At 34.0% G+C, this 12,963-nt stretch overlaps 3 protein-coding genes across 3 annotated transcripts; 1 reads left to right on the plus strand and 2 right to left on the minus strand.

The window, feature by feature from the left end:
- The first annotated feature begins 2,974 nt into the window (after positions 1-2,974).
- On the plus strand, positions 2,975-8,778 carry LOC141708207 (uncharacterized). Its single transcript, XM_074511712.1, has 6 exons — positions 2,975-3,416; positions 5,873-6,471; positions 6,668-6,860; positions 7,168-7,232; positions 7,379-7,589; positions 8,090-8,778. The coding sequence occupies exons 1-6, from the start codon at positions 3,204-3,206 to the stop codon at positions 8,456-8,458; spliced, it is 1,650 nt and encodes a 549-aa protein (XP_074367813.1). The 5' UTR covers positions 2,975-3,203; the 3' UTR covers positions 8,459-8,778.
- A 70-nt stretch (positions 8,779-8,848) lies between these two features.
- Positions 8,849-10,916, minus strand: LOC141708209 (actin-depolymerizing factor 7). Its single transcript, XM_074511714.1, has 3 exons — positions 10,609-10,916; positions 9,449-9,708; positions 8,849-9,185 (listed from the first exon to the last, which is right to left on the minus strand). The coding sequence occupies exons 1-3, from the start codon at positions 10,609-10,611 to the stop codon at positions 9,035-9,037; spliced, it is 414 nt and encodes a 137-aa protein (XP_074367815.1). The 5' UTR covers positions 10,612-10,916; the 3' UTR covers positions 8,849-9,034.
- Positions 10,917-11,274: 358 nt separating this feature from the next.
- Positions 11,275-12,619, minus strand: LOC141708208 (uncharacterized). Its single transcript, XM_074511713.1, has 3 exons — positions 12,462-12,619; positions 12,038-12,367; positions 11,275-11,809 (listed from the first exon to the last, which is right to left on the minus strand). The coding sequence occupies exons 1-3, from the start codon at positions 12,529-12,531 to the stop codon at positions 11,622-11,624; spliced, it is 588 nt and encodes a 195-aa protein (XP_074367814.1). The 5' UTR covers positions 12,532-12,619; the 3' UTR covers positions 11,275-11,621.
- Positions 12,620-12,963: the final 344 nt, after the last annotated feature.

A 12,963-nucleotide genomic window follows, 5' to 3' on the forward strand; every position in this document is an offset into this window, starting at 1 on the left:
AGGAAAGAGAGGAATGGCAGAAAGGGAATAAAAAGAAGGCCAATGCAAAGAGAAAGATGGTAGATGAGACTGAAAAAACCCAATCAAAATCCAAACAACTACCTTCTAATCCTGAACCCATTGTGCCTGACCCCTTCATAAACATTCATGGTGAAACAATCATTCCTAAGGAGGAACCAATTGATTGGGACACCATCAAATTGCCCACCTTCTTAACCTCTTCTCCACCATTAAAGAAGCAGAAAAGAAGAATCAAATCAACACCTCCTAAAACCTCAATCAAATTCACTCAGAAGCCTAAGCCTAAGCCACAAGCCTCTAAGGATGATTATGTTCATATTTGTGACATAAAAGAATTTTCAGACATTGAACTCTATCTGAATGAGCTGGAGGAAGTAAGGGGAATAACTGCCTACAGATAGCTACCAGAAAGACTAGTGTTCAAATACAAAGGAAGTGGGGAAAGAACTTGGCCTCTCTACAGGATTCTAAAATACAAAGGCTACAAACACTAGATTTCTACTTAAGTGTTTTGTTTAACTTATCATCAAACTAATACACATATTCCTAACAATGATGATGTGAACGGTCATATTTTAGAATCTTAATTTTGCGGTCGACAAAAATGATAATGTTTTATCAAATTTTTTACGGTGAATGGCTACAAATTTTGTATTATATTTACGTCAAGTGGTAATTCAGGAGTTATGGTAAAATGTGCTTCACGCAATAATATTATTGAAGATTATTATGGTCAATTACAAGAAATCATCAAACTTGTTTATCAAGGAGGAAAATGTGTGTATTTGTTCCAATGTGATTGCTTTGATAGTGTCGGGTTGTCTCTAGGTACTGCTCAAGTTGTATATATCGTTGTACCTTGAATATCATCTTATCGAAAATATTAATTCTTCGCTTCGCAAAAAAAAAGACTTCGAAACAGTTTGATTAGTTTCATTACGTTATTTTTTGAGTTGTAAATGAACCGGGCTGTTTATGAGCAAACTCGAGCTCGTCTCTCGGTTCAGCTCGGTTCGCTAAGAACTCGAGTTCGAGTTCGAGTCCGAAAATATATGTGAAATGCTTAACGAGCTCGAGCCGAGTTTTAGCATGTGCGGCTCGAGCTCGACTCGAGTCTGGCTCGAATCGTTCGGCTCGTTAAAACTCAAAAAAATATAAATATTTCTAATATTAAGTTTAAAATTACTCCCAAATATTTAATAGACAAATTTTCTGAATTATTTGAGGTTAAAAGATTAAAGTTTGAGTTTTGGGTTGTATTAAAACTGATAGTAAGTTGGTCGAAATGAGTTTCAAACTTTTTTTAAAAAATTAAATGTTACTGTTCCTGAGTTGTTCGTTAAGGGTTCGAGTTGGCTCGACTCGTTTTTACTCGATAGAAGCTCGAGTTCGGCTCGACTCGTTAAGAAAAAAAATTAAGCTCAGCTCTGTAAGGACAAAATTCAGTTCGGCTCGGTTTGATTTATTTACAACCCTAGTTATTTTAGTTGCTAGTGCTCCATTTAAATTGCAAAAAAAATGAAATGATTTAACCGATAACAAAAACCGACTCTATATATACAACCGAATGAAAATGTGGTCGGGTTACTTACGGTCGATTTTTTTTAAGCTACTGCATAAATTTATTTTTTAACTTTAAACCTAAGCCACTCAATATTGAACCAACCGACTTTTTATATAAATATAAAAATTATTATCATGATAATATAAGATGTAAATTGGCAAAGATAGAGTCAAGAATCAAGATACACATTAATAATGATCAACTTGACTATACTTAACAAAACATTTAAAATTTGGTTGTTCGTCCTTATTAACTCAATCTAGAGTCGTCAAATCAAACTGACGAGAATCGTTAGATATAATCTTAAAAATTATTATATAAGAAGTATAAAGTTCGAATCGTACCATCTATATATTAAAATTATAATTTATTATATAAAATGATAAAAATAATCGTGATGCATTATAAAATTATTATATTATGGGTATAAGGTTCAAACCCCAACACTAATATATTAAAATTATATTTTATAATATATAATGATAAAAATATCTTTACATCACACGTGTTACATACTAGTATTAGTTATATTTAAAATATAAATAATTTTATCAATATATAGTCAAAAACATTATAATTTTACGTTAAAAATTTTCCTTTAAAAAATTACTCATAATTTACACGGATTATTATGCTAATATCCTGTAGCACACGTTAAATAACAAACAATCTCTTCCACACCACTTGAAAGAAGAAAATAACTCACAACTATGACAACTCACAAAAATGATCTTCTATATCACAGAAAAAAGTAGCTATAACTTATGTCTCTAAAATGCAATTACATAATGCGTTTTAAAAAAGAAAACTATTCAAAATGCAAGTGTATTACGCATTTCTGAAACAAAGATATTTTTTAAAAAGTTTGGACACACACTTACAACATGAGTGTCTTCTGTATTTTGTAAAATGCATTATTTAATTGCATTATTTCATGATAATTTGGGTTAATTTCCTGAATTGTAATATTATAAATCATTTTGATTGAAATTGTGATACCAAGACAAATACCCAAAGCTTGGAGAAGAACCCACAGGGGGCAAAGGTCTGTCCTATCCCTTTCATAATGAGAATGGAGTAATTAATTTACGGGTTTTGAGTTGCTACCAACTTATCACCCATAGCCATAGGTAATGTGATTTTCGTCAGACGTTTTCAAAAGAAAGAAACATGTTTCAACAATCCGGGGTCACGAGAGTCGCGGTAAATAAAGTCTATAGCTACTCCTGTAGTATTAAAATTTAATAAATCTAATATCTAATTTACAACTTTATCTTTCCCACCGTCTAAAAAATACAGCACATGAAAGAAAACGTAAAAAAGAAATCATTTAACCTTCGATTAAATTTCATTCCTTGTCAAAATTTTCTTTGCTTTATTTATTGAGAATTTACCAAAAAAGAAAAACGAGGCCCGCACGACGAGAGGTGTCTTAAGATGTTTGCATCTTGGTTACTTTACTCTCTCCCCTTTCTCATATATCTCCAGCTTACAGGTTTCAACTGTGCACACACAAATACATATACTGTATTTATTTATTAAAGCAGAAAGACATAACAGAGTTGGGGAGCTGCAGCTGCCTGCTCTGCTGCACAGAGAGAGAGAGAGAGAGAGAGAGATGAGGGAGAAAATAAAGCATAGATTTCATTTAATACAAGGATCTAGAGGAGTTGTGTACTTAAGAGACACCATGCTTTCATTAATAAACATTAATCTCCTTTCTACAGCAAGATCTTCTTCTGTTCACTACTATTTTCGTGTCTCCGCCTTCATTTTCCTCCTCTTCTTGGGTGCGTTTATCTCCACTCGCCTCCTTGATTCTACTCTTACTGTAAGTTCCTCTCCTACCTACCTTTTTCAAATTTTCTACTTTAATTTTCTTGTTACAAATTTTTAAATTTTAGTAGTAGTACGTTTACTATAAAAAACGAGTAGTAGTAGTAACAAGTTGCATCGTGTTTAATATACATCGATACAATTGATCCAGGAATCAGTAACATTAATTTAGTCGTGTAATAATGTGTAGTTACTCACTTTGTCTCCGTTTGTTTAATGGACGGCAAGTTTGACGAAATGGAAATTCGGACAGTTGTTTACGTGTCCCGGGGTAGCAATTGCATGTGCTTTGTGGTCGGCCCCACTTACCTACCTAACACCACTGTTTTTAGTTACTGTTCAGATTTTAAATCCCCGCATTGTCAGTGAGAATACAGTAAAAGTCTTTCTAATGTGTGTGTGCGTCACTAACACCAATAAAAATGGTTTTTTTTTATTGGTGGAATTAATGTGAATGCAGGAGTTATTAACATTTATTTTCCAATCACTAATAAGAATAGCCCATTTATATGTGAGTATTATTATCCAACCACTAATAAGAATAGTCCATTTATATGTAAGTAGTGACTATTGTTGAGTAGTGACTATTGTGTGTCCTTGGGTACATATAGAAAATCCCTATAGTAAATGCATTGGATATCAAGCTAAATTATTAATCCCCGTCCCAATTTATCTATTTTCTTTGATTGACTCATTTTTTACCGTTAATAAAAACTCAATTTTTCATTATTTTGAAAAATTGAAAAATATATATTAAATTAGATTAAACATACTTTATAGTGATATAAATCTTAGAAATATTTTAAATAATGTATTATGTAAAATTTTGGGTCAAAGTTGGGTCAATTTGATCGTAAAAAGTAAAATATGACAGATAAATTGGGACGGAGGGAGTAAAAAAATACTCCCACCATCTCATTGAATTCCCTACATTGGGGGTTGGGTGCTATTTTTGGAACATAGAGAAATGAATGGGACGTAAGGAGTACTCCCTCCGTCCCTTTAGGATGTATGCATGCACTGTTTGCACGTATTTCGAGACTTCTATAAAATATAGTTTCATAATGTTTTTTTCAAAAAGAAAAATTTGAATAAAAGTTTAAACATAAAACTTTTATTCAAAAAAAAGATAAAAAAAATATTAAGGAATTATAATTTAAACGAGTATTGAAAAGCGTGCCGAAAAATGATGTATAGAATTCAATGGGACAGAGGGAGTATTATTTAAGACTATAAATGTGTACTTTTTGTTGACAGGAGCTTGTAAATATAAACTTGTTTATTGTAGTTACTTCAAATTAAAAATAATCTAGTAAGTTGGTGTACGACTGAGTTTATGTTCGATTATAAGTTCAGGAGCTATTAGTAGCATTAGCATAATAGCATTGGACTTGAGGCTAAGCATTATAAGAATTTAAAGAAAGCAACAAAAAAATTGTTTTTGAAGTTACTAGAGCTAATCCAGTATTATGCTAAACTAAACTGGGGATATAACTAATTAAATCATATTAAATTGATGAATTCATTGTACAGCCAAATGCAAATGATAAATAGCGCAAATGTGAGCTTTATATAAAACTAAATATGTGTGCGAAATAGAGTTTTAAATGGCTGCAGACCTATATATGCAACAAAAACTGGCTTTGAATGGTTTTAGCAACAAAAACCATTTACCAATAGTAGCTAATTGGCTATACTGTAACTCTTTTAGCACTACCCTTAGCATTGGAATTCGGATATATCACATATAAATACTCTTGTCAAGCGACACAAAAATGTTAGACGTGGCAGCATTCTCTTTGATATAATGGTTACCAGGTTTATTTTTGAACTATCATGAATTTAGTTTGCTTATACTAAATAAAAGAGTATTTTTTGCAAGGTGCTAAATAGTGATACATGGCCCCCGATTTTGTAGTTCCTTTACTCTGTTAATTCCAAAAAAGTAAATGGCCAAAAATTTAGTTGCGGTTTATATAAATGTTTAATAGAAGGAAGTAGATGTGCACTTACAATATTGACTTCTTATGTGTTGCGGGCTTGCAAAGACCTTTAATTTGAGTCGTATGGTAAGTGTAGTAAGCCTTGTGGAAATTTTGCATTTCTTGTCAAAGTTAACAAAAGAAGCAACAAAGTGGTTCTCACTGGTGTGAGGAAAGGAAATGTGTACCTAGCTGATTTTAACTCATCTAATGCAGAATATGTATGGCGACATATTTACTCTGTGACCCTGTGTTTAGGATGAAGGAATGTCGAGGTAATGAACAGTCACAAGATTTAACTTGTTACATCCTCATTTGTCTACCTAAACCCAATAACACAGTAATATATCTTGATGTATGTTATTTGGTGAATTTCTGTATTTTAACTTTTGGTTACTGTACTGATCTTAAAACAAATGTGTATTATTCTTCTGAAGTTTTCTCATGTTGTTTCCCACGACTTTTGCAGTTCAGTTCTGGAGATTCTCCCCAAAGCTCAATACTAGTTACCAAAACAACACACAATGTCCCTACAGCAGCCCCTGCAATTCCCAAAAACCCTCCTCGTAAAATTGAAATTCCCATAAAGTGCTCAACAGACAATGTCACACAAAAGTGCCCGGCAAACTATTATCCTACAAACTTTGATAGTAATGATTTGACCCTCTTGTCTACTCCATCAGCTGAGTGTCCTGAATACTTTCGCTATATTTATGAAGACTTACAGCCCTGGAGGGAGACAGGAATTACAGAGGAGATGGTGGAGCGAGCCAGAAGGACAGCAAATTTTCGTTTGGTGATTTTAAATGGGAGGGCTTATGTAGAGACATACCAAAAGTCTTTCCAAAGCAGGGATGTTTTTACACTGTGGGGGATCCTACAGTTGTTGCGGATGTACCCAGGCAAGGTTCCTGATTTAGACCTCATGTTTGACTGTGTTGACTGGCCAGTTGTCGGATCAAGGTTCTACCGTGGGCCTAATGCCACAGCCCCACCTCCATTATTTCGCTATTGTGCTGATGATTCCACATTGGACATTGTTTTTCCGGACTGGTCTTTCTGGGGATGGTTAGTACTATGTTACCCTTTTTTCTCTTGGGTATTGATAGCACATTTTATTTGTCATCTGCACAAGCAACGATTATCAGAAAAAAACACCACTTTTTCACTGCTTGCCTATTTGCTAGTAAAATGATGCTTTAATTATAACGACTATATATATATATATCTGTAAACTTTCCTCTTAATTAAAACTTACTTTCAGGCCTGAGATCAATATAAAGCCATGGGATTCTTTGTTGAAGGACCTAGAAGAAGGGAACACCAGGATTAGCTGGATGGACAGAGATCCTTATGCTTACTGGAAGGGTAATCCTGTTGTTGCTGAAACCAGGATGGATCTCCTCAAATGCAATGTCTCTGAAAAGCAAGACTGGAATGCTCGTGTGTATGCACAGGTCAGAACTGTTGATTTGTAAAACTTTTTTTGGGTTAACTAGAGGGGCAGATGTCTAGAATCTATGATCACCTTTTATTTCAGTAACGAAAAACCAGGAATCATTAGTTATAGATATGTTCTGTTTTAAATGTTATGATCGCTCTGAATAATCTTTCAGAATATTTTCAATTGCTAAAATACTCAACGAAGATTCTAGAGATCCATTGTTCATAACCTAAATTTATTACATTGCATATAGTTTTGTAGCTTGTAGTGGAAAACGAATCCAAGCAAACAAGTTAAAAAAATTTCTTAAAAATTTGCAGGATTGGGGTCGAGAATCACAACAAGGTTACAAGCAGTCAGACTTGGCAAGCCAGTGTATTCACAGGTTCGCATATCAATCTAAATATTAATCCTTATAGCAGTGTAACTCACCCAGTATGTGATCATAAGCATTAGCGTTACATGAACTTAAAAGTTTCCTGTTTCTTTTACTGATTTTGCTTTTGCTCATTCTTTGCTATATTTGCGCAGATATAAAATTTATATAGAAGGATCTGCTTGGTCTGTGAGTGACAAATATATTCTTGCTTGCGATTCCGTTACCTTAGTGGTGAAGCCACGATACTATGACTTCTACACAAGAGGTTTGATGCCTGTTCATCATTATTGGCCAATAAGGGATGATGATAAATGCAGATCTATTAAGTTTGCTGTTGATTGGGGTAATAGCCACAAGCAGAAGGTAATATATCTCTCCGCCAATATGTATCCTTCCCTTTCTGCGCAGGTAGTCCATTAGAATTGTGATCTAGTGGATGTTCAAATTTTTGAATTTCAAGTTAGGTGAATTTATTATATAGTATTTACTTATTCACTATAGAATTTTGGAAATGCACAGTATAATTCTAGAAATTAACAAGTTAAATGAGGATCCATTTTCTTAGTGAAGGAAAATACACAAAAGATCCTGAATCTAATGTCCTTTTGGCAGACTGCCCCCTCCATGGTTTCCTGAAGTGTGAAACCTCATAGACTATTTGTTATTTTCATCAACAGAGAACTCTTCCCTTTCTTCACAAATTTATACTAAATAAAGATGGTCAATATTGATAAGCAGACAATTTTTTTAAACTTTTCCTGGGCCGTGGCCCTGGGTGATGTTCTAGCTTAAATGCTCTTATAGTCTTATGAAAATTCCTGTTACTCTCGTATTTATCATTTCTTTTTACATGTATTTAACAGGCAAGTGTCATTGGTAAGGAGGCAAGCAATTTTATTCAGCAAGATCTAAAGATGGAAAAGGTCTACGATTACATGTTCCATCTTTTAAGCCAATATGCTAAACTCTTGAAATACAAGCCTGTCGTTCCTCCAAAAGCAGTCGAACTTTGTTCTCAGACCATGGCTTGTCCTGCAGAAGGATTAACAAAGAAGTTTATGATGGAATCCATGGTTAAAGGTCCAAAATATGGGAATCCATGTGTACTGCAACCTCCATTTGATACTGCAACTCTACAATCTATTATTCGGAGAAAACAGAACTCGATAAGACAAGTGGAGAGATGGGAAAAGCAATTTTGGGACGACCAGAAGCAAAACAAAAAGATTTAGATGAAAAGTTACATTACATATAGATTATTTTAGTTATAACTAGTCTTAGAAGTGAGTTATAATATAATTTGCATTTGGAGAATATGCGCAGAGAAATTTATATCCACTAGTTAGAATTAATATTCCCTTGATTGTTTTTACAGATATAAATTCAGGCGGCTTCTTACAGGAAGAATGTGTGTATTATTTTACAAAATCTATTGCTAGATATGATATGCGAGTCTGCTATGCTTCGATGAATTGTACAACAATAACAGTGAGACCTAAAAAGCTGTATCTTTTGGTTTGCAATGTTATGCCATCTTAACGGTAGTGATTCATAGTGTTTCTGCCAAACAGACGATGTTGCCAAGATATATATGTGCGCAATAAAATAGTTAAAAGGGACAATATTGAAATGTCGTTAACATTACATAACAAAGAATCGTAACACCGCATTAGTTCTGTTCTGCTTCATAGTTTAGTATAATTGACATAGGCCAGACGCAAAAATTACGACTGTCTTGACCATAGTATGCATCTAGTGTTGTTGCATAGCAGCTGAGGATCTTAGAAAAGTCATTAGTTTTCAGATATTTAGATTGCTCGAGCTTTTACAATGTCGAGGCTCATCTCACTGGGATCAGTTGCTTGCAGCTCAACCTGAATCCCGTCCAGCTCTCGCTTGAACCTATCCTTGGAGCTTGCATACACCATTTTCATTCTCACCTTGGAGGTATCTGGTGACCTGATATCATGTACAAGTCAAAACACAAATTCATTGTGAAGAACAAACAAGGCAGAAAGGTATTCTTCTTCAAACACTAATTATTCATTGCAGGGTACTGTACTAATAACCTGCAAACACCAAGTTATTAACTTTTTAAATCTTGAAATCATGTGTTTAATGGATAGATTTCACATGCGCTCTTTTTTAATATTAGCTGTTGAAGAAATATGTGAATTATTTAGTTTTTTATGTGCTAACAATAATTTCAGCAATCACATTACCATGCAACAAAGACAATCTTGCTTTTCTGGACATTTTCCTTAGAAACGAAATCAAAATCAAAGACAGCATAGCGGCACTCATCAGCAGGCAGCGAGGCAGTGAAATCATCGTAACTTTCATCTGGGCTCCCGAGTTTCTCCACCACTACCTGCTGCTCATCAATTTTGAAGACAATGAAACGGTAGTTTCTCTTTGTTTTTAAATCCAAAAACTTTAGCTTACAATCATCTTCCACGGCCATCCCAGATGCAGCGTTTGCCTGCCAAAAATGAGCATCTCATGAAAAAGAATACTGGAATATTTTGAAGATATAAGGTGATCCTACTAAGCCTGGTTACTTGAACAGAACAAGTGTTTAATATACATCAAGAAATCTTTGATATTCCCCATCTTGAGGTTACATGCACTAAATAAATTATTCTAACCTGGACGATTGCATAAAAAAGAATTGCATTAAACCTATGACTAATAACTTGATAATTGGATCTGTCAACAGGTTCAGTGTCTAAGCATCAATAGCATAGTATGGCTAAGCAATGAATAAGTATCTGCTTTAGTTCATTTCTTGTTATTTACAATATATTCTCATATCTTTCTCCTACTCATATCCGTCACAGACTAAATCATATAGAATACAGAGACTCGTCTTCTTGACTCTTTTCAGTTACATCTAAATCTTCCACCTTTGACTAGAGGATCAGGGAACAATGCAATGACGAAGGCTCATAACCAGCAATAAGATGAACCTCATTCCCTACATGTGGTCCATCTTCTACATATACTTTCTTCACACTTTTCATTACAGTCTGTCCCTTTAAACATAATGGAGTTCTAAGAATTTCAATTAGTATTTAACGAAAGGTCACACATTTTTGTGTAACATTGTACAAAATAATGTTATGCACCGAAAGGTCATGGGTTTGAATCTCGCATCCTACATGTCATTCCTCAAAATTGTATAAAGTAATCTACAAATAAACGACTACAATGTATGAGGAGATCATAACTTCTTCTACATTGTAACTAAGAAACAAAAAAAAACCCAACAAATGCAATGGGCTTAAACTAATGTGCATGATAATAACCGGAATCAAATGGGCAAATTCAAGAAATGCAAACATAACCAAATGACATATTAGATATAAAATGAAAAATGTACCATGGTGTCTGTCTCTTTGCAAGGAACGGAGCAGCTAGCCGAGGTTGTGAAATAATGATCAAAAGAGGAGAAAAGAAATAACAAGAGATCCTTGAAAAATGGAATGGGAGGAGGAAGACATGAGAGAGAAGTTAAAAAATAAATGATGAGAATGATAAATTTATTTAAGAAATAAAATAGAGATTTTCGCGGGAGTGGAATCAGTAATTTTAGGGATGAATACAGGGTTCACATATCTCTACCCATCTTGCCCCAGACAAATGCCTTCCATCCATCTTTTAATATTTTTTTACAAAGCATGTTGATAAATTTAATCAAATTAATTACTGTATTCCAAATTTTACATATGTATTGTAAGTAATTTTTACAATACAAAGTACAATGTGAATGGATTTTCACATACTAGTGTAGAATTTAGCTTACATAAAGTTCAACTAGTTTGGCTTCTGCAAGCGGCAAGGAAGTAAGATATTCAAATACATAGCCATTTCTAAGAACCTTAAACAAGGGTTGTTTATTACATTTCAATGTATTTCGAAAAAAATATATGTACTTTGTAGAATAAGTACTTAAATACATAGATGGTCATTTTCAAGGAGGCTATACTAACTAAAAATATATTTTAGCCATTTGGTGGATATTTAATAATGCAGATACATGTATAAATTATTTGTTTAAAGAATTAACAACATGCCATTTATTTAATAAATCTACAGCACATGCTTCCATTTCACCAAATAATGAGTTTAAATGTAAAAAATTCTTGAGTGTATACATTACACATGACTCCTTTACCTTATTACATGACTACTATATATAGTTCACTAACGAAATTAAACCATATCTTACAATGTTCTTGTTTTATTCCTTCTTTTCCCTGGTAATGGGAAACTTAACTAATTCAAAATTACACACTGGTGAGGCTCTACAACTCCGCCCACTTTATTGAAACCTACCTTAATGTGTCACAATCACTAACCCTCAAACTCAAATTTATGGTGTTCATCATTAATCTAGAAGGCTGGAGCCATAGCAGGTTCCGGTGCCACTACGAACATACCGCTGGAAATAGGCCCTGGTGCCTCCCCCAGTATTCCACCAGCTACTGGTCCTGGTGTAACCAATCCAGAGCTTTTTAATTCTGCCATTCCACGACGAGCATTTACTCCTTGTGCTTCACATAGTTTTGGAAGATACACTCCTGCATGCCAATACAAGAATATTAATTAATCACTAGCGCGGCAACAAAATTTTAAATGCAGGGGCTAAAATAAAACATAAATTTGTCAGCTAATTTTGCGATAAAATTTGAAACTTTTGACAAAAAAAAAGAACCTTTAGACTAGACTATAATGGACGTCAAAAAAATCCTGATGTGTTGTAGTGATCATGTGCATATACATAAGCAGTAAATAAATAAATAATATACCTTCACCAGCAGCAAGATTGAAGTAAAGGTCAACAATGTTGGGGCAGCCATTGTAGCAAGGGGTGGAGCAAAGCTTTTGTGTAAATTGTGACTCAAGAAGAGAGTCAGATGAAATCCCGAGCACATTTCTCTCTAGTCCACAAGCTTTAATACATTCATCACTTTCAACCCAATTCTTGAGACTATCAGCTTCAATCTCTGAACTACGGCAAGTATACTTCTCTGCCCCGCTTCTGCACATACGCTGCTCAAGCACACACCGTTTCCCCTCAGAAGATACCGCGAAAGCACACGAATCTTTGCTCAAATTCTCGCAAGTAACAGCATTTCCTGCAAAACAACACGACAATTTGAAAAATATAAATTAACAACTGAACATGCAAGTTTTTAAAGCAATTTTTTAACCACGATCAATTGAATTTACCGAAGGAGCCTTGTATGCAGAAGGCAAGTGCAAAAGCAAAAGCTACCAATCCAAAATTGTAAGAGGCCATTTAGGCTAAGTATATATAAGTTGCTAAGTAGGGAGAACTTGTATATTTGTAAGTTAAGCAACTACTTGGAACTGGAAGTTTTGTGAATATGTCTAGTTATGAAGCAAGGTATTTATAGGTGTACTGGCATGCAGGAACCTGTATAAAATTAAAAAAGTAATATAAAAATCGGAAATACATGACCAAGTACAGTATTTAATTAATTGATGCCTAACCAATGATGGAAGCATAGAAGAAAGTTCTCATATGCTGGTCTCACATGAGAATTCACAACTAAATTTCATAATTAGTCAAAGTCTCCGCCATCTATGGCGTCAGTAGATGTATATATTGACAGAAATTTTACTTGATTGTGGAACGCAAGTTCTTTTTGCTGTTAATTTCTACATTTCGTTGTATTTATTTGAATAAGACAGAAACTTAATACACCAT

This window comes from Apium graveolens, chromosome 2 (genome assembly GCF_009905375.1).
Source record: "Apium graveolens cultivar Ventura chromosome 2, ASM990537v1, whole genome shotgun sequence".
Taxonomy (NCBI): domain Eukaryota; kingdom Viridiplantae; phylum Streptophyta; class Magnoliopsida; order Apiales; family Apiaceae; genus Apium; species Apium graveolens.

Bases quoted from the DNA above. Each gene is read 5' to 3' on its own strand.
- LOC141708207 (XM_074511712.1), top strand. From the start codon at position 3,204: ATGAGGGAGAAAATAAAGCATAGATTTCATTTAATACAAGGATCTAGA. The intron at 7,233-7,378 runs GTTCGCATATCA...ATATTTGCGCAG, and splicing joins GCAAGCCAGTGTATTCACAG to ATATAAAATTTATATAGAAG. The intron at 7,590-8,089 runs GTAATATATCTC...TGTATTTAACAG, and splicing joins GTAATAGCCACAAGCAGAAG to GCAAGTGTCATTGGTAAGGA.
- LOC141708209 (XM_074511714.1), bottom strand. The intron at 9,186-9,448 runs GTAATGTGATTG...ACATGATATCAG, and splicing joins AAGATTGTCTTTGTTGCATG to GTCACCAGATACCTCCAAGG.
- LOC141708208 (XM_074511713.1), bottom strand. From the start codon at position 12,531: ATGGCCTCTTACAATTTTGGATTGGTAGCTTTTGCTTTTGCACTTGCC. The intron at 12,368-12,461 runs GTAAATTCAATT...GTTGTTTTGCAG, and splicing joins CTGCATACAAGGCTCCTTCG to GAAATGCTGTTACTTGCGAG. The intron at 11,810-12,037 runs GTATATTATTTA...ATTGGCATGCAG, and splicing joins CAATCTTGCTGCTGGTGAAG to GAGTGTATCTTCCAAAACTA.